Source organism: Pleurodeles waltl, chromosome 1_1, assembly GCF_031143425.1.
Source record: "Pleurodeles waltl isolate 20211129_DDA chromosome 1_1, aPleWal1.hap1.20221129, whole genome shotgun sequence".
NCBI classification, from domain to species: domain Eukaryota; kingdom Metazoa; phylum Chordata; class Amphibia; order Caudata; family Salamandridae; genus Pleurodeles; species Pleurodeles waltl.
In genome coordinates, this window is record NC_090436.1 from 370,039,061 (window position 1) to 370,065,054 (window position 25,994).

The 25,994-nt window shown below is 42.9% G+C and overlaps 1 protein-coding gene across 3 annotated transcripts in view; it reads left to right on the plus strand.

Moving 5' to 3' along the window:
- Positions 1–25,994, plus strand: part of MAST4 (microtubule associated serine/threonine kinase family member 4) — a 1,720,607-nt gene that overhangs the window by 649,186 nt on the left and 1,045,427 nt on the right. For all 3 annotated transcript variants that reach the window (XM_069222961.1, XM_069222970.1, XM_069222979.1), the window contains exon 3: positions 20,130–20,254. In XM_069222961.1, coding sequence (XP_069079062.1) covers positions 20,130–20,254 — 125 coding nt within the window. The remainder of the gene's footprint in view (positions 1–20,129; positions 20,255–25,994) is intronic.

The window sequence follows — 25,994 nt, forward strand, 5'->3', positions numbered from 1 at the left end:
AGTCCGCCTCCCACCCTTCCAATCCACTGCCACCAAAATCATCTGCGGAGTCCCCCAAGGATCCTCCCTCAGCCCCACACTCTTCAACATTTATATGATCCCACTAGCCAACATCCTCCAACCACACAGAATCACCATCCTCTCCTACGCAGATGACACCCAACTCATCTTCTACCTCACCCGCAACTCTACTACCACCAAAACCAACCTCCAGGCTGCACTCCTTGACACCTCCGCCTCGATGACAGCTAACCACCTCAAGCTCAACTCCAACAAAACCGAGATCATAATTTTTGCCCCCCACAAAACCATATGGGACACCTCCTGGTGGCCCACCTCCCTAGGCCCCACACCTACCCCCGCAAACCACGCACGCAACCTTGGCATCATATGGACCCCTCCCTCTCATTGATCCAGCAAATCAATGCCGTCACCTCCTCCTGTTTCAACACACTGTGCATTCTGAAAAAAACCTTCAAATGGATTCCCACAGAGACCAGAAAGACCGTCACTCATGCACTAATCAGCAGCAGGTTAGACTACGGTAACGCCCTCTACGCCAGCAACACACTCAAACTCGAGCGCAAACTCCAGAGAATCCAGAACACAGCCGCGTGCCTCATCATGTACCTCCCCCGCCATGAACAAATCTCAAAAAACCTCAAATCTCTTCACTGGCTCCCCATAGACAAAAGGATCACCTTCAAAATCCTCATCCATGCACACAAATCCCTCCACAACACCGGCCCAACCTACCTCAACGAAAGAGTAAACTTCCACACTCCCACCCGCCACCTCCGATCAGCCGACCTCACACTCGCCACAGTCCCCCGCATCCAACACACCTCCACAGGAGGCAGATCCTTCTACTATCTCGCCCCCAAGGCCTGGAACTCCCTCCCCACCAACCTTCGCAAGACCCAAGACCTCCTGCCCTTCAGAAAAAAAACCTCAAGACATGGCTATTAGAACAGTGATCTCCCCCCCCCCCCCCCCCTCCCCACCAGCGCCTTGAGACCCTCACAGGTGAGTAGCGCTATATAGATTTTTTGATATATATATATATATATATATATATATATATATATATATATATATATATATATATATATATATATATATACTCTAATATTCTAGGAATTGATAGGCAATACCTACAGCATCGTTAGTTGTATCAGGATATTAGCAACATCATTCAGATGTTAGCAAAAGTCAGATGAAATAAAATGAAAAACAGAAATAGATATGTCATCAATTTGAGCAAATCAGAAATCAAATGAAACCATATCTAACATTTAGGTAAGTCTTACAATCCCTTGATATCCATCTGACTGATAGAGACCTTTATATAACATCATCAAACTAAGGGCATAACCTGATGTTACCTCTGTTCCAATGTCTTGAATTCAAGTGGTACACCTAGGTCACATCATTATGTGCAGTGTATCCCAGAATCATAAGATGCTGTTCATACCAGGGAGTGTTGTCAGCACAGACTTTGAAAATATTTAAGAATATTCTGTACTTAAAGAATATCGACAGACACCCTGGGTTTCACAGGTCACTCATCTGGGGGGAAAGGTGGTTGAAGAGAGAGGGAGAGCAATGGTTCTTGTGTACCTTGGAGCTTCCTTGAAAGAGAAGGTGGGTGGGTGTTAATCCTTCTGCGCAAAACCCCTCAAGTTCCAGTTCTCGGGAGCATTTTTGCGCTAAGAAATAGCTCTAAACTTAGAATTACTCTTGTTGCATATTTCTGTGTTATCTCACTGAATGTTTTGGTAATTCTGTATAACTACGCTACACAAATACCACGTGTTACAACCACCGTTATTTGAAAGGCTGTCTCTGGTCGGACACTGGGACAGAACGATTAAGTAAAGAACCCATTATGTACTGGAGCCGTCCCGAAGATTGTTTCCTATCCATTTCAGGGCTATCTGTGGCAGGAAACTGAGGCAGGGCGTGAAAACCTTTAATCAGATTGTAGGTCAGATGAATAAATACAAAACAAGCAATCATAGTAGGCAACCTTGAGAGCAGCAAGAAACAGTGCATTCGCACTTAGGTATCTAGATCCTTAAACAGTGTACTCAAACCTAAAGTACATAACATGTGTAAATAAAGTGCAATACAGAGTACATACTTCCTGCTCAGCTAGAAAACAGTCAAAAGTGCATAGAAGAGTACATGGCACCTGTCTTACTAGAAAACAGTGACAACAGTGGGGAACAAGCAGCACAGGCTGACCGGGTAAGACATCATGGCTCCAATGACGTTGGATGGCAATCAAAGCATCAAGCAAACTCAAAAGGGAAGAATGATGCTTCAAGGAGCATGCCCTCTGAATCCTTTTAGAGACTGCTTTCTGAATCCCCTATCATCTAACACCATCTATATTTTAGTCACAAAGCTCAGCACGCTAGTAGAAAAATGCCTTACGTTGAATATACCTGTACCTCCACAATGCACCAGGTGCAATAGATTTAGGCAATAGATTTAGCGTGTCTGTAATAGCTTTGACATGATATTATGGTGATCATTTCACATAGCTATGCTAGAGAAATAGTTGCATTCCTTTATCTACTGTGTTCAATTGAGATCCAAGACAGGAAGCAGGCAGCAAATAATGGATAAAGTGATAGATATTCACATTAACTGTCCAAACAAAGCTATTGTGAAGATTGAATTATCGTAATTGCTGAAGGTTATGAACCAAGAACACACTGCCCCTCTGGAGCAATGTTGTTAATCATGAGAAATATAGAAACAGAAGGTGTATCTAATAGTTCATGGTTTATTTATTGTTTTAATTACTTACAATTGGTACTAAATGTGTACGAAAAATAGATTATACATTAAGTGTAAAATTATAATATAAGACTGTCTTAGAAATAGAATAAAATTAATTTTCGATTTAGGTTATTAAAATGATTTAATCGTTTTGCATTCCATTAATCACAACATAGGTTTTGCACAAAAATATATTTTAAAGTCAAATATTAAAAATGCCTCATAAATTCTTATATTTCATAAATGACACCATAAATCTTTACTGAAATCAATTGTCCGCAGGTCACCTTTTTGTTGAAGAAACCAGAGGCCTCTTTTGTGCTTCGTATTAAATCCAGGATATAAAACTATTAAGTATCATATTTATACATTTACCAAACCTGGATAGTTCCACTGGATTGCTAATTGTCAAACTGAAGGCCAAGGCGTCTTTGCATGTTACTATCTTGTGTTTTATCAGCGTCGGTTTTAGTAAAGTGTGACATGGTGGGAGGAATAGCAGACAGCAGCACAAAAGTGTAGCATGGATTCTCTCCTATAGTCAGAACCTACACTTTAAAGTCGTAGAGTATCTTCCAGTTCTTTTTAAATTCATTAAAAGGAAGAACCATAAGTATCACTCCAAAGATACTGTTTCTACGCTCCATATTTAAAGCCTCTTTTAAATATACCTTCAATTTCATCTCCTTTTTATGTGTTTGTTTTCTCCAATAGACAACCAACAGTGCTGCATCAATCTGAGAAGGATACCTTTGCATACATCACATCCATGGACACATACAGAATAATGCAGAAGTGTGTACACATGCCTAGTCAATTAAGTAGTAATCTAAGGGGGAGGGAGGGTGGTCATGAGCGTGACAAAATCAGGAGCAAGGGAGGCAACAGGGGTGGGGGTGAGCAATACCAGAAAGAGAAATACATTGGTCAAATGAGCGTGCATCCGACATAAGAGTAGAGTTCAGGTGCACTAGTCAACAGTTTCATCTGGTAGGTATGAGGGGGGGCAAATGTCTTCTGGCCTAGAAGTTGGCGGCTGCAAGGATGCATACAGTTCACTAGAGGTATCACAGTACGCCATGTCTTTCAGCCAGTCATCGGTAGTGGGTGTTCTGCTACTGCCCACAGGACTGCTATTTGCCATTTGGCTAGTGGTAGAGCCATAGCGGTAAATCAATGGAGTCCCGGACTCAGTGGTTTGACATACCCCAAAAATCCCATGAGTGGATCAGGATCAAATGTCTGCTCCAATGTAGTAGAAATTAAAGCAAATGAAGGACCCCAATATGCATGTATAAAAGTGCAGTTCCAAGTTAAATGTACAAAATCAGCATTATCAGCCGTACATTTGGGGCAACGGTGTGAACACTAGAGATCAAAACATGATAATGCCACAGGAGTAATGCATGTTCGATGAAGTTACTTATAGTGAAGCAGTATGTGCCTACTGTTGGTGGACACTAATTTGGTTTGTGTGCAGCAGTACTGCCAAGTCCTGTCAGGGATTGGTTACCGCAAATTTCGCTCCCACTCCCACCTGATGTGAGTGCACACGCTTGTTTGAGCGCTAAACAGGAGTGATGGAGGCGGGAGATCAGCTTGGTAGTGTCAGTGGTTGATATCACTAAGGTGAGGGGGGGAAATTCAGGCGGTTCCCCAGAGTAAGCAGATAGCTTTTTGCGGAGAGTGTTGTGGAGGCGGAGGCAGAGAAATTTGTCCATGTAGGATATGTCCACAGAGGCCCCAAATGCGGTGGTCGGGGTCTACTCTGCCATTTGTGAATAGGTCCCCCACTGTGTGCAGTCGGTGCGACAAAAAAGTGCGGTGTACCAATATCTCCTGGGTCATTGGGAGCCATGGGTTATTTAGGAGGGGGATTTCTGGGGAATACAGGAGGTCAGTCCCTAGATACCTGCAAAGTTTAGACCCTGCCCAGCATGTCGTGGAAAAGATATGTAAATCTGAGGGCTCACGAGGTAGCTCCTGGGGAAGGAGCCAAGATAGTTGGAGCTGCTCCTTCTAGTCCTGCTTTGGTTTCAAGTAAGGAAGTCTGGTGTCTCGGTTAGGCCAGTGGTCAGAGAAGTGGCATTGTGACCACAGATAGTACAATTGAAAATCTAGCACACCAAAACTACCCTTGCAATATGAGAGAGTCAGCATTTCCCACTTGATTTTGAGACATCGTCCTGCCCATATCAGAAGGGTCAGAAGGCTGCACAGTGTTTTAAAGAAGTGGGCATTTCTATTGGAATGTTTAAGAATAAATAAAGAAAGGTTGGGAGCACTACCATCTTAATGATGGCAATTCGCCCCGCAATGGCACAGTGGACAATGGCAGCCAGATCCATGAGTTTGACAACTGCAAGGCCATAGTTTTGACATATTACCTCTTCCTTCTGCCTGTGGATAACGATACCAAGGTATTTAGGGGGACTCAATGCAGCAGCAAAGAGGGTATCGCAGGGCGTATGGAACAGTGGCGTCTGTGAGATAGAAAAGCTCTGATTTATTACAGTTTATGGAGAGACTGGAGAGAGATCCATACTGTATTATTTCTCAGATAATTGGGGGGGGGGGTGAGGGGGAGTCGTGCATGGGGGGTAGGGTGTACAAATAGGTGAATATCTTTGGTGTAAACAGATGCCAGGAGTGCTCCTTTGTGAAATCTCAGTCCTCTTTGCATGTGTCATTCCTGCTAATAGCGAATCACGGGGATCCTGGGCTATAATAAAAGACAAAGAGGTGAGGGGACAACCCTGACAGGTGCCTCTAGGGACAGGGAAGGTGTTGGTGAGTTGATTGTTTACTGTGAGCCGAGCCATGGGGCCAGCATATAGAAGCATAATGAGGTCACAAAAATCTTGGGGATTCCCAGTTTCGTTAGTGTCGGTCTAAAAAAAGACCATTCCATGGAATCAAATGATTTTCCAGCTTTGAGAAGGGCAACTGCAAGCTGGGAGAGTTGGGGAGATGTGATTCAGGACCGCAAAGATTATGCAGAGGTTAATGGCAGCGGAACCATGAAGCACAAATCCCATCTGGAGGAGGGAGATAATTTGCTCCTTGAGCAAAGCCAAGAGTGTCGCAATAACTTTGGCGAGTATTTTGTTGTCATCCTTGAGGGACAATGGCATGTATGAGGTGCAAAGGTGTGCTGGGCTACAAGGCTTAAGGAGGAGAGTGATAACTGCTTCACGTAAGGTTGGTGGGAGAATACCATCATGAAGGGCTTCAGAATAAACCTCTGAGAGGCGTGGGACTAGAAAGTGTTTGAATGGCTTATAAAAGTTACTGGTGAGGCCACGGGCCTTGGATCCTCCTAGGGTGTCAATTGCCTGTGTGATTTCCTCACGTGTGATGGGGCCAAAAATTGTCGCAGTCCATCAGTGAGCCCACCTATTGCTACCTCAGCCAGGTATGCACCAATCGCCTCGACGTTGCTTGACAATCATGTGGGGTACAATTGTTGATAGTAGGTTAGAAACATCTGGGCTATACCGGTGCTATCTACAATGGACATGCCTCCCTCCATGAGGAAACTAGTTATATAGGCGTTCTAGTAATTGGGGCATAGAAGTCGTGCAAGGGAGCTGCTGGATCTTTCACCTTCACCATAACGGCATGCACTGCCATACTCACCCAAATAGGCCAGTTCTCAGTCTGCTAGGTCGTCCAACTTCTGAAGCAGAATTGAGCACCTGTGCAGATTTGAGGACAGAACATTATCTATTATGGCAGAGTCAATGGCCTGCAGTTCCTGTTCAACACAGGGCAAGTCATCACAAATGCTCTTCAAAACTCCTGCATGCTTAGATATGCAGACACCTCGCATATAGGCCTTAAAGGCCTTTCAAAGCATGGCTGTCTTGGAGCCAGAGCCAGAATGTAGTTTTTTTATGGCGTCTGAGAGATCCGGTTTAAAAATGGTATTGTATAACCAGGCGTGGCCCACCCTTTAGGGTGGAGGGGCCACACCCCCCCCCCCCCCCTCTTTTGCCCCTCATGAAGCGTGTCTGTCAGGCTGAGCAAAGGTCAGCCTGACAAACACTCTTCATGTTCAGGTCAGGCAGCCAGGAGCAGACATGCGCAATTTGTGCAGACTCCTGGCTGCCTGAGCTGAACTTTGCTGGGCTGAAGAGGTCACAGCTCCTATGGGCGTGACCTCCTCGGCTCAGCAAAGGTGCCTCGAGGCCCTCCCCCAGGTGATGAGGGAAGCGTCACCCATTGACTTTGACCTGGGAGCTTCAGGTTTAAGCCCTGAAGCGCCCAGGGAAAGTGTCAATCAGTGACACTTAGTCACAGAGTGGGGAGGGATCAGCAGTCTTACTAACCCCATCCCACTCTGTGACGAAGCTGGGGCTGCTGCCTTCCCTCATTGGCTGATCTAAGGTCAGCCAATGAGGGAAGGCAGCAGTCCCAACCCTCCTGGGACCTCCGAGGCTGAAGGTAAGTGTGTGTGTGTGTGTGTGTGTGTGTGTGTGTGTGTGTATATGATAGTTTTCAATGAATGTTTGGTGCGTCTATGTTTGAATGTTGATGAGTGTTGTTAATAGATGTGCATGCGTGTGTGTGAAAGTGTGAGTGTGCTTTCTGCCCGCCCGCCTCCCTATTAAAACTGCCGGCCGCCACATGTGTGTAACACATTTTCTGGGGAACAAACTGCATTTTCCTTCCTTCATTTGATTTTGAAACTGGATTGTAAGCTTTCCAGATCAGCCTTTCGTGGCAGCACGTTTACCTGTTTTTTTCAAAATGTTGTTTATGGCCGGGTAAGAAATGGAAGGAACATTCAAGTTGTCAACAATCAAATGTAGATCGTTAAAAGTGTTAGCTAGATATGAGAACCAGGAATTGTCTTCCTCTTTAAAAATTACCTGTAAGGCTGTCTTGAGAGTTCATTAATTTGATATTTAGACTGAGTGATAATATTTGATAAAGTCGGCCTTAGATTCAAAGTCTTGCCTCCTCAAACCAAACTGCAGGTTCATCAGAGATTGTGGAGCATATTTTGATAAATGGAATAACAGTCTAGAGACAGTGCATTGATTCTTGTCTAGCAGTGGGGAAAATGTTGCTAGCTAGGCTTGGTGACCATATGCAACCATCGGAAGCAGCTTAGCTTGAGTATCTTATGATGGGTTCCACTGATGAGCTGTGTAGGGAGCTGTTTAATTTGGACAATGCAAATATCAACGATGTGGTTTATCTGTAATATGTTTTAACTGTAGATTTGTTTTTCATCTTTCCATCATCCAGACACCGTGATTGTTATGTTTTGTAGTGCAAGTTATTTTATGCTGCTTAGACACCAGTGATCTTTGATATGTTCTTATATCTCTCGAAACCATTCACCTTTGTTTTGTCTGCATTAACCACCAACGTATTCCTTAAATGGTATTTATTTAACTCAATAAGAGCACGCTGCACACCAATGTTTGTGTAATCTGGGATACCCGATCATCTGCATACTGTATAATCGGATGACCAGATCATCTGCATGCTGTATAATCTGTAGCCTACGAAAGCCAATTCTTGGTGAGAAAATGTTAGTTTTGGTCAAAGCACTACCTATATACACTGTGTATGATAAAATAACATTAGGACTAGCACACAGCCCTATTTTAAGCCCTGATTGGTAGGGATCCAGCCTCTGATATAGTTTCCATGGCTTGGTTTGATGCACATTCATATGTTGGCGTAAAGTAAGATCATTTCTTTGAAGAGGGTGGATGGTATGCCCTATTTTGCAAGCTTCGCCCACAAGATATTTCACTGAACCCCTTTGAAGGCTGCTCAGTAATGCACGAATCATGTAGAAAGAGACAGGTGGCCATTCATTGAAGAGTGATTGTTAGATCTGTCACCCTCAGGGTGGTCTTCCCCCAACCTTATTTTGCCTTTACCCCTCTGTTTTTGCTGATGTCATTTTTGTTGGCTTTGGGACTCTGTGCACCTTACCACAGTTAACTAGTGCTAAAGTGCTTGTGGTCTCTGCCCAAAACATGGTAGAATTAGGTTATGCCCTAAACATGGTAGAATTACCTTATACCCCAATGACAAATTTACTTGTAATTCTCTAAGAGAGTGGTACCACATGTACCCAGGGCCTCTAAAATAAATGCTACTAGTGGGCCTGCAGCACTGATTGTACGACCTACTTAAGTAGCTTTTCTAAATATGTCTGATGTCTGCCACTGCAGCCTGTGTGTGCCAGGTTGACATTGCAAAATAAATGTTTTGCCAGGCCCAGAACCTCCCTTTTTATTACATGTAAGTCAGCCCTAGGGTAGGCCCTAAACAGCTCGGGGAGTAGGGTGCAATGCAGTTAAAAAGTAGGACATGCACTTTTGAGGTTTACATGTCCTAGTGGTGCAGAACTCCTAAATGTATTTTTCACTACTGCAAGGTCTACCTGTCCTATAGGAGAATACTGAAACTACCTTATTACAATCAATAAACTATAACTTCCATATGGGGGCAGGTAGACACGTCAAGTTTAGTGTATAAAGATTTACAATTAAAAGCCCTCTTTTATGTTTGCAGTTTCATATAGTGCGAAATCAACCTGGTGGTATTGGAGCGCTTCACATGAACACCAGTTACATTAAAACAAGGACACATTCATTTTTCGTACGCACAGGGCCTTTGCCACATCCGCTAGAAAAGTCAGATATGTAATCACAATTCTGAAAATAACATTTTTATTAAGATGGCATTTTCTTGTCCCAACCATTTGGTGTCTGCTGCCTGTATCTTTGGTTACATGACTAGGTGTAGTTTGCAGATCATCTTTGTATTGCTTCCAGACAATGAGACAAAGGGAAGCTAGGTGTTGGCAGGATGGGCCTCTCTGAGTTTGAGGGGGAGGAAGTGTCACCTACTACACTTACACATTGTAAAGGCGCTGCCTAATCACGCTCAAAAATGGTTTGACACTAAACGTTTGTGACCCCAGGCAATCTGGGGCTAGTAGAGGGAGGCAGGAAATTGCAAGCATCTCTTGGGAGTGGAGTCCTCTACAAGCTTCTGCCACTTCAAAGTGGACACCAGGTATAAGTATGGGAACTCAGACACCAACTCTTCAGCACATTTCTAGACCTGTTTACTCTGACATGGACCAATCCTGTGGTGCCACCTCAGTCTTGGACCCTTGGAAGTGGACTTGAATGTGCTCTGCCAGCCTATCTGTGGACCCAGCAGAACCAGCATATCTCTTCTGCCTCGTGGTACAACCCCGAGCAGGACCAATGCATTTCCTCTGCTGCATGGATTTTTCCAGCACCAGGACTTCACTCTCCTTCTCAGCCTCATCAGCACCACTGCTATCATGTTCACCAACGCAGGCCCTCACATTGAAAGCAGCTCATCGACGGCAGTCTCAATGACGATGCAGGACTGTGCCTACCAAGCCCCACAGCTTCTTCGGAACCAGCCAGTGTGCACCGTATCCTCGATGCAGGACTTCATATTGCAAGCCCCCTTGTCAATGGCTTCCTCAACAATGACACAGGATGTCGCAACGCAGCCTCCCTGCTCCTCTGAAGTGACTTTGCACAATGTATCTCCGACGAGGACCTCACATCAACTAGGCTGCACAACACATCATCCACAGCTGGTTACAGCCTGGATTTAAGGTATTCAGTGGTATTAACTTGGTTCTGGTGGCTGGCCTGCTCTTCCTCACAGCTGGCTTGAACTTGTAACTTTGTGCCAGTCTAGCGTGACCAGGGAGCCACAGTTGGTGATTTGTGATTTTTTTTAATGTTATTTTCACTTAAATCTTTAAAATTGTTTATCTCCGGTTCTACTGCTTGTATGTTTGTCATTGTGGTCTTCAATTATTTATTAAATGTTGCTCTGATTTTCTACATTGGTGTGGGATTTTTCTTGTGTTGTGTTTTCACTTTATTACTGTTTGAAGTGCTGCATGTTGCATCTAAGTTAAGCCTGATATCTCTGTGCCATGCTACCAGAGGGATGAGCACAGGTTAATTTGGGTTTGTTTGTGACTTCACCTTGACAAGAATTTTGGTTGCTGCTTGAGTAGAGTTTTACGCCCCCTCATCTAGTTACCCAATTTCTGACAGCAATGCCACTATTCTGTCTATTGTAGTTGTTTTTTGCCTAAATCCTGTGTTATAAGTAGTTATTAGATTTCCACCAGTAGCCAATTCCTCTAATTTGTTCAGTAAGCATTTTTGCATAGGACTTTGCCCCAACGTCCAGTAGCCCAGTTAATTGATAATTTACTTGATTTAGATGGTCACCTTTTTTGTATTATTAGGTGCAAATAACCTTTCCACAATGCGGGACTTGAGAAGACTGCACGCATTACTGGAAGAGAGGGGTCAGAAAGTTTACCCAAACTCTGTCTGCTCTGAAGAGGGAACACAGCAAGCCATTTGGCCTGGGGCCCCGTTTTCTCTAATGGAGCAGAGAACTTTGTGGATATCACCTGAGACAATCAGACTGTTCCCATAATACTTATTCTGTTCGGTTGTGTATTCCTGAGTGCATTCCTCTTGCGCAGTCCTATACAGAAAGAGTTCATGAACATACATGACCCAATTTGCAATAAGGATGCCATTCCCTCTATTGCAGTTTTTATTATTTGGTGAATTAACATATTTCCAAAATTTAGCCTGATTGCATTGACCTTGCACGGAGTGCATGTATTTCCATTCAGATTCCATATATTTCACCTTGAATGCACAAATAAGGACCGATAGACTTAAAATTTTTGAGGTTTTTAAATATTGCTCGGCCACATTGTTGTTTTTATCCTTCTTAAGTTTTTTTTTCAGCTTCTCTTTACACTGGCTTACTTATCTTTAACTTGTTAGTCAACCATGGGTTTTTTGGTAGCCTTCGTTTCCTTGTTTGTTGTTAAATATGGAGTCTGTTATTGTATCCCAGTTTACCTGAAGATATTATTCCATTGTAGTCTCATCATGGACATTTTGTAGGCCACACGTTTCTCCATACATTAAAATTGAAAAAACAGGCTTAACTCCACTTTAACCTTTAGAAGTGAGTAGTTTTCTTCCCTCACTGAGGCTCCCAGTACATTTAGCTATTTCTTCATATACGACACAAGTTGAAATTTCATTCTCGATAAATAGTGATAACTTTCTGTGTGTTCGCAGTGTACTGTGAGGTCCTTGAGAAGTTAAGAGGAGGATACTCACAAACGTATGATCCAAAGTTGATATACCCCCTAAATGTACAAAAAGGTTTTTTTCAACAGTCTTGTAGATGTTTGAAAGGGGTATAGAAAGTAAAGTTTAAAGGTGTGCAAACAGTTAATCATTGTCCTCTTTCGGTAGACAAGATTATTCATATTAAATTCTCCTGTCAAACATATGCGCAAACCTTCAGATTCGCTCCTCCACTGCTTCACAGACGACTTCTACTATAGATTTCTTGTCTACTCTATGAGGACTTGGGTAAACATTGATAAGAAGGATTGTCTTAGGGTGATCACCAATACTGAGACCATGAATTTTAACTCCCTTACATGCCCGGGTGTTCGATGTTATGTGCGGTTGTCACTTCTTTCAATTTGTTGTAATGAAGATTGGTCGTCCTTCTGAAGGTCTATCAAAGTAGTTTGTTTTAGTTCCTGGTTGATGTGTTTAATGATATTCTGAGATTGGCTGCAGGTTCATTTCCCATTTTACAAATGTCGCCAGTTTTTATAAATGTAAGTGTTTCAGGCTGATTGAAGATAATCCCTGCCCCCTCGCATTTCATTACATCATTATATATTCCTGCTAAATTGGCTGTGCTCCCTCAGTGTGCCTCTACTATTTGTTAGGAATAGTTTATATTTCTTATGTAATTGTGGAAGCAATCCAGCCCAGTCTTGATCTTTGTTTGCCGGCTCGAATGTGAAAATGCTGTAGTTATTTTGTTAACTACAAGATTAAGTTGAATTGTGAGATTATTCTTCGTTGTTGAGTTGATTACGCAGTTTGTACCCTTTGATATTCTTTTGGTTGCTAGATTTGAACTATCCTATTGTCTGATGTTATTCAAGATATGGGGGGGTGTTCCAGCTCCTTGATTCTAATTCTAACTTACTTCATAGCACAAGTGCCGACTTTTCATTTAGAATTTCCTTCACATGCACAGTGGTTCTCTAGGTGACTGGGTAGATTCTGTGTTTGGAAAAGAGTTGGTAATTTCGAATTCTGATAAAGTCTTCCAAGCTATAATGGTGTAAAGACAGGATATCTTGCATTAGGAGATATATGCTTGACCTGTTTAACCTAGTGCTGCTTCCTCGAGATGTATATTTCGGCATAAAGATAGTTTTAGTTAGTTCACCTTGGTCATCAGAACAATTTGTGGCTCCCTCCTTATGGGGCTTTCATCCATTTATATTGCTTCTAATACTAGTTGATGGTTGTATGAGTTAAAGACTCGGTTTACTCCCAAGCATAATTTCCTGAGACCTTTTCCCATTTTTGTTGGACCTCATTTATTACTCCCAAATTGTGTGTTAGTTGCACAGATAAAAGTTGATTGACCCTCGTTCTACATGCCAGGGGGCCACGAATTGTGTAATTATCTGTCTTCACATGCTGCTTCTGTTGTAAATTGACTGCTGTAGTTTCCATTGGGGATCCTTTTGTCTGACTTGAGTCATTAACTTTCCCCATTGGCAAAAAGGGAGGACAGGGTTATCAGCTGTGAGATGTACCCCAGTGTGGTATGCACTCTTTTGATACCTTGTTAGTCAATTGTTCCTTAATTATATCAGTGGGAGACTCTCTGTTGGTGATCTTCTCTGCTAGTGGTTCGATTTTTTGATGCTGCTTTTACTTCCCATTGATGATCTGTTAGTCTAACTTGTCTCATTAACTTTGCCCACCCCCTTGAGAAGTGGGCTGGTCAATCGACCAGGAGATGTGCACAAATGGTATGCACACTTTGGTTACCTTGTTAGACAATGGTTTATTAATATGTCGGAGCGAGACTCTGTTCGTTGCTAGTGATTAACTTTTTGGTTGCAAGCTCGGTTTGTCCTAAAATATCAGAAAGAGTTTGGTTTGTGCAGCAAGTTTGGGCGTCTCTATCCTTGATGGTTGATGTTCCAGCATGCCTACCTGATATTTTTCTTCTTTTTCTTTAATCTTTTCACTTCTTTTCTTGACAGTCTTGTTATGGTCCGTCCTGGTGTCCCATTTCAAGAACTAAGCTCTCCCACTGATAAAGAAGGCCGCTACATCCTACGGGAAGGTGACTACAATTGTGTGCTAGACCTCACTCTGGATAGATCGGACCCCCCACTACCCTGATACCCCGCTGGCACAGACACAACGTTTCTGCACATGGACGCAACATTGATGGATGCATGGTGCTCGCTAAACCCCACAGATTGCCTCTATTCTTTCCACTCAACAACGCACAGTCTTTGTGTGACTGGATATATTCCTTTGTTTGCTAGCACTCTTACCTTGCCTCCAGTGCTCTGACTACCTCATACGTGTTGTATCCAGTCACGACGCCCTCATACTAGCCAGCCAGTGGACTGCTCCACCCCCGCCAGTCCCCACGTGGAAACTCCCCAAATACTGCCTGGAAGATCCTGCCTTTTAGCAGGAACAAAAAGAACACATTCAACATTACTTTGCAGAGAACTTGGGCACTGCTTCTTCCAGGGTGCTTGAGTGGGACGCCTTCAAGGCAGTAACCAGAGGGGTCTGCATTCAAAAGATAGTGGGAATCTGATGCGTTTTGGAGAAAGACATAGACAAAACAGAGCGCACAGTTGCTGACCTTAGTAAAGAGGCGTATGCCGTCCAGAACTCTGCCCTTGACTGGCAGCGGTAAAGACCACCTATTCAACGCTTTTAGAAAACCTACACCACTATAACTTCATAGCCTATGTCTCTAGAGTGCAAAGGGAGGGTGATAAAACTGGCAGACTCCTAGCCTGGTTGCTTGACAGGGAACAGTGGACCCTGATCTCTGAGATAGAGAACCCCAGTGGTGTCACAGTGTACACTCAGACATCCTGCAGGCTTTTTCAGACTATTACTCTGCATTATACACCCTCCTGCTGCCCCCCGCTGTAACACCAGAGACCTATCCCATGCACGTCCGCTTCCCAACTATTCAGGCCCCTACCAGACTCACCCTTGATGAGGCCATCATGGTTATGTATGTCATGCAGGCAGTTCCAGACCTTGCCTGGAACAAAACACTGAGCCTAGACGGCATACCAATATAATACTACAGCACCTTCTCGTCTTTACTTGTGCCTCACCTTGTGAATTTATACAAGGAAGCACAGCTTACCAGGGAGCTCACCCGCACACAACGAGATTCCTTGCTAGTTTCCATCCTGAAGACGGATAGAAATCGTACGAGTTTGGCCTCATACAGGCCTATAGCCATACCAGACTCAGATTATAAAATACTTGGCAAAATCCTAGTGGATATGTGCTCCCAAATCTTCCTGGATCTCGTTCATCTCTGACCAAAATGGATTTGTACTAGGGCATAACACCTCCCACAACATTCACCACCTGTTCCATATGCTGGATCAAATCCAAGACTGTTACCCTCATTCTGCCTGCCTTGTCCTAGATTTAGAAAAGGCTTTTGACAACCTGACCTGGATTTATCTATTTGAGGTTCTACATTGTGTGGAAGTCGGTCCTAAACTACCAGGGTATATGAGACTCCTATACACCAACCCTATAGACTCCTATACACCAACCCATCTGCTTCAGTTAAGCTACTTGCCAAAAAGCACTTCGACACCTCGTCAGGGGTAGTAAGCGCTATATAAATACTATTACAATACAATACAATATCAGCACCATTCCCAATTGGCCGGGGCACAATGCAGGGGTGCCCACTTTCTCCCCTGTTATTTGCAATCACTATGGAGCCCCTAGCTCTTTGGCTTTCTGCAAGTGGGGAGGACTGGGGCATACCTCTGACAGATGGAGTCCATGTGGTTTCCCTCTATGCCGATCTACTTTTATATGTCTGAGACATCACCATAGACCTTACCCTGGTCCAACGCATACTGGAGGACTTTGCTTCTGCCTCTGGGCTTTGAGTCACCTGGGTAATGTCTGCGGTCTACCCACTGTACCCAGGGCAACTATACCCAGGGAAACTGCCATGCGACCTGGCACTCCGAGACTCCCATCTTTGCTGGTGTCCACAGGCAGTTCAATACCTTGAGGTCCATCTGATTCACTCTCCTGCTGACCTCTTCGACAGCAACTACTGCCGAGCTCCAAGCGAGATCCGCTCCCAGGTATGCTTCTGGCAAACCCTACCACTAGCCCCCAATGGCAGGGTGGCTTTGGCAAAGATTATTAGTCTGCCATGCTTGCTTTATTACTTTACAAACCTCCCACTTGTACCTCCCTGCTCCTTTTTTCCAGAACAAAACACTCCTTACTGCACTAATCTGAGACACTGGCAACCACTGAGTTGCCCATGCCAAACTACAATTACCAACCCACCGGGGAGGCCTGGGGGCTCTTTCCTCTGCGGCTTGCTTTCTAGCAGCTCAGCTTCAATGGCTCTCTCACTGGTCAGTGGGCTGCAATCTGAGGAAAGCCACTGACACCCAAGGACAGGCTCCAATACCACTGTTACGAGGATTCCTTCTAGAAAAGCCACAATTCCCACATAGCTGGTCATTGCAAGTGGTGTTGGCTCAGCGGTGTGTAGCCCAGATACACCGACTGTCCCGCAACACCTAATTATACACCCAGTTGTTCCCCCTTGTCAGGCTGCCCCACCACCATGGATGCTATACTGCCAGGGAACTGAGAACATGGTCAGACAACTCAATCCACACAGTAGGAAGTCTCTTCAAAGGTGGTCATCTCCTCCTCTTTGCACAGTTGGTGGAGGAGAATGACCTACCAACTGGACCATTCCTTCTCCATACTTGATTGGTCCGCACCTGTCAATCACACTGGGGCATAACAGAGGGGGAGCCCCCCACACACTCAGTGCTACACTCCATCTTGTTGTTGGGGGTCTGTCGTCACCTAATCATGTGGCTATACAGAGCAACAAGTGAACTTATACATGCCCCACTGACCACTCTCCATCAACAATCGGAGGATGATTTTTGGAGGGAACTACGAGACAAAGAATGGGACACAGCACTGCGGTCCCCCAAGATGGTATTACGCACTCATGCTTCAAAAACATACAGCTCTTCATACTGCACAGGGCATACTTTACTCCAACATGCATACACCGCCTACTTCCAAATGCTCCATCAAACTGTCCCTGTTGCCTGGCTCAGAGGGCAGATTTCATCCACATGTTCTGGTCCTGCCCATCCATTCGCAGCCACTGGCATTTAGTTCATTCCACACTACCAACAGTCAGAGAGCTTGCAGACCTCTACACATGGGAGGCCATCTCCCTAGGCATATTCAAACGCACTAAACAGCAGCAAGTGCGGACCCGTTTTGCATCATTAGCACTTCTACTTGCGATGCACACCCTAACGATGCACTAGTGCTCGCCCACTACCTCCCCATCCCAAAATCTGCTTGGCCTGGTGATGTACCCAAGTGAGGCATAGTGGAGGTGGATGCCCTCCAATACAAAGAGATAAGCCATCTCCGGAAACACCCAACTTCACCCCCAGTGGGCCACACTATTTGCACACTTCAATTATGAGACATCACAATCTGCCACTCCTTCTCTTCCTCAGGTGCTATTTCAGGCACCCAGTCTGTCCCACTCGCAACATTGCTAGGATGCCTGCTTCGTGACTCATCAACATGAGCCTACACAACCCCTACAATAACTGTTCACCCAACAAACTGTCCCCCCCCCCCCCCTCCCAGTATAACTGCTGCTTCCCCCTCCCAACAACTAGCCACTCCGAGTTCAACTTCACCTCCCCTACTTAGTTTGTTGGGGATTTCCCAAAGGAACACAGTACACCACTCAACTTTAGACACTACAAGGACCATGTGTAACCATCTCATAAACTACAGTACTCATTATCTGATGTACACTGAACTCATCCTGCAACTTATCTGGGTCCATGACCAATGTTATTTGCTATCTGTGTGTTCTCACTTTGTTTGCCTGTAATTAGAAATTGAAAATGTAAGAAAATAATTAAAATTAAATAAACAAACGACCTGCCCATCCCAAACAACAGACTTTGTGATCAAGGCATGACTCTGAAAGGAATACACGAAGGTGCCTCTGATCGGTACTTCACATAGGTAACAAAAAGCACCTGTTCTGAATGTATATAATTCATCTGCCTACAGAGGCTTCCATACCTAACAGTTTGGACACGTCCTTCTGGAGGTCAGTGAGAAGGGTCTCAGGGTAATTTTGAGAAATCTTTTTGTCACCTGAGGTGGATATTCGCTTCATGATATTGCTGTTATATGACAAAAGGAAGAAAATTGTAATGATTTATTGATTATTTAAATATATCCCTTTCACCTTTGATGCATTTTCCAAAAACCAAGAATGAATTCTCTCCCTACAGTTAGGTATATCTGCCTTCTGCTAAAACTTTTCGCCATCAAGAGTTTGAGGTTAGGTCTGTAAAATGCATGCATCTAGTGGTGACCCATACACTGTTAATTAAATAATAAAGGATTTAGACAATACAAAGAATACTGGAGCCCACCGTATTTTGGATTTCATGTTCTTACAAAAGTATGACGGTGTTCTCTGACATCCTGGGACCCTTGACTGTTGGCTTTTAGGTCTAGGCAGATGGTACTCAATAGGAGTTTATTGATGTTATAATAGGTGAAGTGTGGTTCTTAACTGAACGTTCTTCAGATGATCTAAACGAAACATTGATTAAATGTCCTAAAATCAGTCAGGATGCTGTAAGTCATGTTGGATGCTACTCCAGACACTAAACCACAAATACTGTATTGATCGCAGATGGAATTTTGCTCTCAATCGCTTCTCTAATAAAAGAGCCAATCTTACCACAGAACTGGAAGACTGTAGTAACAGTACTCGTTACTGCACAGTTGGATTAGTATGAGGACAATTGGGATGATTTGTACAATGTATAGACTTCACACATTACAGCTAAACGCCTCACGGTAGGGTCTTAAAAAATATGGCACGGTACACTTTATTTGGTGCATGAGCTCCCAATAAAGCATCACTATCAACTTAGGAGCTTGAATTGTGTTTCATTTATTTATTTAAGAGTTTGTAGCACAGTATGTAGGTTGTCTTTTGGCTATTTGTTTACTTTCATTTTGAAGGCATCTCAGGTGGCTAGCTTTGTGTCTTATTGTCTACAATACTACTGTTCTATGTTTTTGTTGTTCATGGACCATGGAGTTGATGCTCAAGGAATTATCTTGTAGATTGATGCCAGTGGTACACTTTGCAGACTCTCTTGTGACTTGTGGGAACACATTGTGGTAGTTGTGGGTCCCCATTATATTTCCTGGCTGAATGCTTTAGTGAACAAGATAGTCGTTAGCTCTCTCCTCAAAATTGGTAGGTTGTTCACATATATTCATGGATTGCTGAGGGTATTCCTGAGATGAACTCTGTGACACTTGTAAAAAGTATTGGCATTAGAACCGAACAAGGTAGTGTATCTGTTACAAATTAGAAAGGTCCTGACAAATATAACCTATGCTTGAGCTATTCTATTGTTGATCATAATGTTTCAACCACAGTCTCCCTCAGTTATATCTAATATTTATTTATCCCTGGACTGCAGCTTTCTCAAAATAGCAACATAAAATTGGTCAAAATTTATATATAATGAATATATAGTATTAAGATAGCCTTCAATGATGCATGTGCACTTTACAAATACACATTATGTTGTAGCTCTAAAAAGAGTACCCGCTGAACCCCAAAATAAGCATTCTGATCACGAGCCGCACTAAAAATCATAATATGATGATGTAAATGCTCAAAAAGCAGGAGGATGCGGAAAACTGTGCTCTTTCTGTAGATGTTGAGCTAAAAACCATTGCTACCAGTGGGCATGCTGTAGTTGTTCCCTGAAGGGTGTTTCCCCTGTAGTGATTTCATCTTTTGGATCTGTGTGCTACATGGAGGTGTGAGACAAAACACAGCTGTCTAATGATGGCACGTGGAGCCTCCTTGATGAAAGAACAAAAAAAAAGTGTTTTAGCCCTGGCTATCAGATCAGTGACTAAAAAAAGTGTGAATTAAAATATTGCCTCCGCGCATATTAATTTTACATGCATTGTCAATGTTATTTTTGATATGCGTAAAATGAAATTATAATCAAACTGATATGGGTGCATGTTAATAGCATTGTCTCACTAATGATGGAAAGTAAGAAATGTTGTCTTTGACAGGGAGGTACCTGCTTCCAAGCGGACCTGGGCAGCAGCCATGGCAAATCTCCACCGAGACCTCGAATCTGTTACGAATGCGCAGCCAGACCCTGGGGCAGTCGGCACCGTCCCTCACGGCGAGCCTGGTGAGTAGCGCAAAGAAGGGGGGAGGCTTCCTCTCTAGGGTGGTCTCGGGAAACTAGGACCTTGCGCCTGATTGTGAGAGCCTGCCAAAGTAACATCAATAAAGTAAGATAAATTAAGGCACCACCGATACATTCACCTGTTTCACTGTTATTGTCGTGTCAGTTGCTTTTGTGGGGCGTCAGTCAACTCCGGGCGGTTTGGGGCTTACGGAATGACGCAATAATTGTGAAATCACCACAGATAGGTTGAAACCAATGAAATACTTAAATACGTACAACAGCCTTTCGGAGAGCTAACGACGTTGTATGTCTGCCACTGAGAACTGCACGCATCGAGTAGGAGTACGCATGCAGAAAGCCCACATTCTTTGATGTTTCATGTCGGTAGGATGACGTAGTAAAATACTTGTTTGTACAAAACTTTGAACACGAAAATCAGTTGCACTAAATCTGACATAAAATAGTGTTAGGTGCCATTTTCCACTCGTTTACCCTAATTTTCATTTTGGTCCCTATTTGTACAGCGCAGTTAGGAGCTATTAATGCCATTAACGGAGAGCATTCACCTGCGATTTGTTGTTATACGAGTAAACTTGTATTTATTAAAACAGCAACAATTAAATGGTGAGCTGCGGATAACACTACTAGAAGAGGTAGTGTCTGAGCCTGGAGGGTAAATTAGACTCGATTCTCACAATGGGACTATCTTAATGTCATTGGGGCAGTGGAGGGGGACACTTGGGGCCTATTTAATAAAACATTCTCGATAAGAAATTTTGACGATCTGCCGGCAAAACTTTGTCAATTAAGCCCTTAGTCCTAGTGGCAAGTGTACTATGTTTTAAACTGAGAGTAGTACTGATCAGGCCTTCCTCGTTAATTGTATTATTTAAAAGTATTATACAGCGCTCCTCCTACATCACAGCGCGCATTAGCGCTCTTGACACAGAACATCATTGAACTTGCATCAGAAACTTGTCAGAAAATGAATTACCAGTCAGACACTTGCATTTCCGATCCTAATCATTTAAAAAGAAAGCATGAGGCATTCAACCAAACTGTGAAAGTACGACATTAGACAAGGAAAAGGGCTGGGGTTTAGGTTTTCTCTAAAAGAGCAACGACATACTCTGGTAACCAAAGACATGCCTTATACTTAGCACCGAAAGTGTCTCATTGGCGGGAGTATTTGAAGAAGGCTGGCCGATGTTGAGCCCATATTTAAAGGACCTTTCCTGAGGTGAGTAATGATATTAAAAAGTGGCATTTGACATAAACTGGCGTCGCATCTGCAGGTTTACAGCAAGAGTGTATTTGGCATAGCAGAGGAAAGGAGACATGTTTTAATTAGTGCAAAGGCACACATTTGAGTCATAATAACTCTGTGAACCAATACAAAAAAAAAAAACATTTTGAGATGTATTAGCTAATGGAGCATTAATGAAAGGGGATTATGAGTGTAAGAAGCTGGATTGCCCAGTGAGGCAAGTTCTCCCACCACCCTGCAACCCTAGCCCCCAGTCAAGTAAACACCTTTTCTCTACGGCAGCCTTGACTGTATCCCTAGCAGAACAGGGCCCAGACAGAAGGCAACCTCATAAGATGAGTTTTAAGGGTTCACAGTACCACTACAACACTTGCATAATGAAACCCCCCAGAAAAGCTACCAGACCAATTTAGCTAAATAAAGAAGTATTTCAGGATTAAACGAAGGCCAAAATGGCAACAATTGGACCAGTCACTGCAAAATTATAGCGTATTAAAATGACAGGGCCATTTTGCATGGCTTTTCTACTCTGCATGGAAAGTCAGTGAAAGTTCTTGCGGGTTTTCACAAGTGGACACTAGAAGCTGCTTCTCCCTCCAGTCACACAACATGACTCCCAGGTCTAGGCTGCATCTAGCCTTCTGTGAGGCTGAAGGGGCTGGATCAGAATCAATCACCTTTTGCATGCAGGCACAGCTCACAGCCTCCAAACTTCAGAGTTTGTGGGGGCTTTCCCTGGCTTGCATCTTCATGGCAGACAGCCTCCTGATTTTTCTGAGTCTACCTCAGGCAGTAGTTACCCCTCTCTTTCAGTTCCCAGAAATGTCATTGGTGTTGACTCCAAAGTCCTTTCTTTTCTTTGGAGAGTCCTCTTTGAATGTAAGTTGGCTTTGCCGCTTACCTTCCAGTTCCAAATTGCTATGAAGTCCAGTGTTAGACCATTTACAACTGGTCAATGTGTGCTTCATATGGAGAGTCGTTGGGTGCTCTTCACTATTCTGGTTGAGCCAACCAAGGGATCAGCTGACACTTAAATCTCTGCTTAGATTTTAACTTACCAGTTTTGGTTGGTGTACGTAACACTCCCGCCCACAGTTCAGCAGACATGGCCCACTTCCATGTTCCGCAGCACTCAGGTTCATGGGTTTGGTTATCATGTTCTTCTCAGACTTCCAGCCACGTTGTAGTCTGGGTTCTGTAGCCACGAGGCCCCACAAAAAGTCATCCCACACTTCTGTGTTTGTGAACATCTCAAGCAAATGACAGGCAACCAAGTATGCCGGTCTTAAATCCAATCCAGTGCTTTTCTTTGAAGCAACAGCAATAAAGCACCTAGCAAAGACAGAGAAAAACCTGTTATTGTAATTACCTACATCTCAATGTAAGACTGTCTTTAAATTATGGTCGAAAGTCTCTGAGTGAATGGTCCAGTTGAAGCTTTTAAAAGGGTACACTAGTCATGTTGAAAAACTGAGCTACACTTGTTTAACCCATTTACATTGCTTCCCTCCCATTGAATACCAATGCCAAGTTCTCACATAAACTTCCTGATCTTAGGCTTCAATGAAAGACAGGCTGAAAATATATATCTCTTCTCCCGTCTCCCTACCCCCAATCGTTCATCCCTTCAAGCCCCTCTTGTAGCCTGACCTTGTCAGTTCCTGTGAAGTTTCACTGAAGAGCCTACATGTCTTCTGTCCTCTCTGGGGCTCCTAGGAAGGTGCTGTCATCTCCCTACTACATCCCTCCTGAGGCCGCAGACCCACATAAGGCTGTGCTAAAGGAATCAGCCACCTGTAGCTCTCTTCTGCAAAGAACAGGCATGTTGTGTGGATGAGAAACTGAATATAATTAGCTTATACACCATAAAGAGAACAAATACACTGAGGAACAGTGGTTTCTCAATGCACAGCCAAAAGGCCAGCAGTGCGTACCAGAGAAAAAGGATGGAAACCATGTGAAAAAAGAGGATTTTCAACAATGATTTAAAAATATTATGTGTAAATGTGTGAAACTTGACGAGGAAAGAATTTTCTTGTAGCAACACTGCTCATAGAAGAATGTGATAGAGGAGCACAGAGGCACACACGAGGCCAGGTTTAATGCTAGCAGATTTACAGAAGGTGAATGTTTCAGAGTTTTGAAATATAGATATGACAGTGGTCTGGAAACCTTAGGATTTGAGTGACAGAGTGACGTTTGTTATCTGTGTGAGTTCAGAAAGGCTTTTGATACTGTTCCACACTGGTTATGTCTGCCTGGGCCTCACATGCACCCCAAGAACCCCTCCAACGTACTGGTAATATCTGCCACTGGGCAAAAGAAACTAACAAGATCTGCCATTGGGTATGAGACACTGACACCAATTTTCACTTGGTACAAGGAAACTGACATTCACTGTTAACATGCATAGTAAGTCTATAAACATCTGCAGTTAGCCATTTGTGAAGTAGGTCAATGGAAGCTAGCAATATCTGTTACATGGCTTGTGGAAACAAATATGTATTCACTGTGAAGGGAAAATTGTTAACTTCTGATACTGAACGTGTAATACTGGAAGTAGATTATTTAGAGGGCAAAATTAAAATTATTAATATTGACTTGGGTGAGTGTTTTTTGGAGAGCTTAAAGTCAACAAGTTTTCTATTTGAATGCTACCAGAATTTGTCCAATGTGCTATTGTTCGTCCTTTTTGTTCATTTCTACAGTGCGAGTGGATATCAGCCCCCCGTTATTCTTTTTTTTTTTTTTAAAGTATGAGTTGGTGTTACTGTTCGGTGTGTTTTAAATGTCACTATTACTAGACATTCAAATGGGAATAGTCCCAAATCCCTAATCTACCTTGTACCGAAAGTGATCTTTTAATCCTATAAAGTTTTCACCAATGATATTTACACAATGCACTTTACAAAATCTTCCTAACATGTTTTCCACTTAAATTTATAGGTAGGGTACACACTTAATAAGAGAACAATGCAGTGGAAATGGGATACTTGGGAATATTTTGAATTCGGCCTCCATTTTGTTTTGCAGTACAAAATGTATTATCAAGGAGGAGCAGTCATGGTGTGAGAAAAATTGTTATGAACTCAGTCAGGACCTGCAAATAATGTGGTCCGACTAGGCTTTAAATAGACTGTTCCAAAAGGAAAATATGTTGTTTCTTGGATTTCTGCAATGATCATTCCTCCTATATTTTACCTTAAACGCATTAACTTTTGGCAGATGTATACTTTTCATTTTCCCAAAAAGCATGTAGAATTTAAAGAACACAATTAAACACATTAGAGGGACTGGAAGTTTTTTTTTTTTAACATAGAAACAGGCCACAGAAACAGTTAACGGTCAGAAAAGGCAAAAAAGTTAATACAGCCTTATCAAGCCGTTGTCTGAGTTATGGACTTATCCATGCCTTCCATCATTATTTACCAAGAACATAGATAAAATGCACAATCGACTTTGGGCATTTCGTGACACTAAGAAATAGAATAATAGTATTCTTCTTTTATTATTTTTTTATTGGTAGAAATCACAGACATTCCAATTATTATAATTGCATCAATTATAAATATAATAAAAAAAAAAAGAAATTCTGCCTCTCTCCATTTTGCAACACTATTCTTGAAGAGACAAGTTGGGTAGTTAACAAATTTAACATGAACTATTCTGCTGTTAACGTTTTATTCTGGAGCGGGTGAAGTCTTTCTTATATCAGTTTTAGTGTGGTGGACGACACAATAGAACTGTTGAGAGGACTTAATGACTTCCTATGATTATATGTGAATAATGCTTATGTTGGCCTCCCATTCATCATTGACTCAGGGCAGAAACAAGAGGGTTTCACAATAAGAACCATGATGTAAGATATGGTAAACTAAAGCACAACTTCCACGCATATTTAAAAACACAATTGGGAAATATGAGTTTTAGTGGAGCATGAACTGTGGAAGGGGGTTTGGGAGAAAGAGAACTGGAAATACTGCCAGGTCCTGGCCTGTAAGCTACGAACATATGATTAGTGATGCTCAAGCAACTCTGTATGAATCTGAACTGCAAGTGAAAATGAGTTTAAGACACACTCAGTATTTGTTGGAAGAATGCTTACATTAAGTAAATGGGAAAATATAATGCACAAGAGAAGGAATACTTTAGAACTTGCAAACAGTGAAAACGTGTTGTATGTGTTTGAATTGCAATTCCTAAGCCATTTTATTAATGTTGAGAAGCATGTGATAGGCAGAGATCTCTCTTGCTTTCTTTGTATTTCTCCCTCAATGGTCTTTTTTTACAAACATAGGTGTCATTACCTTTTCATAAAACCTATTAGGATAATTAACATTTTATGGTGCAAAAAGTGATATTGTGCTGTATTGACACTGTTATTTGTTTATGCTTAAACACACTTGTCTTCGTGAGGGCTTTGGAGATCAAGAATCAACAAGGATTAGTTTGAGTGTGAGTGCGTACTGAATA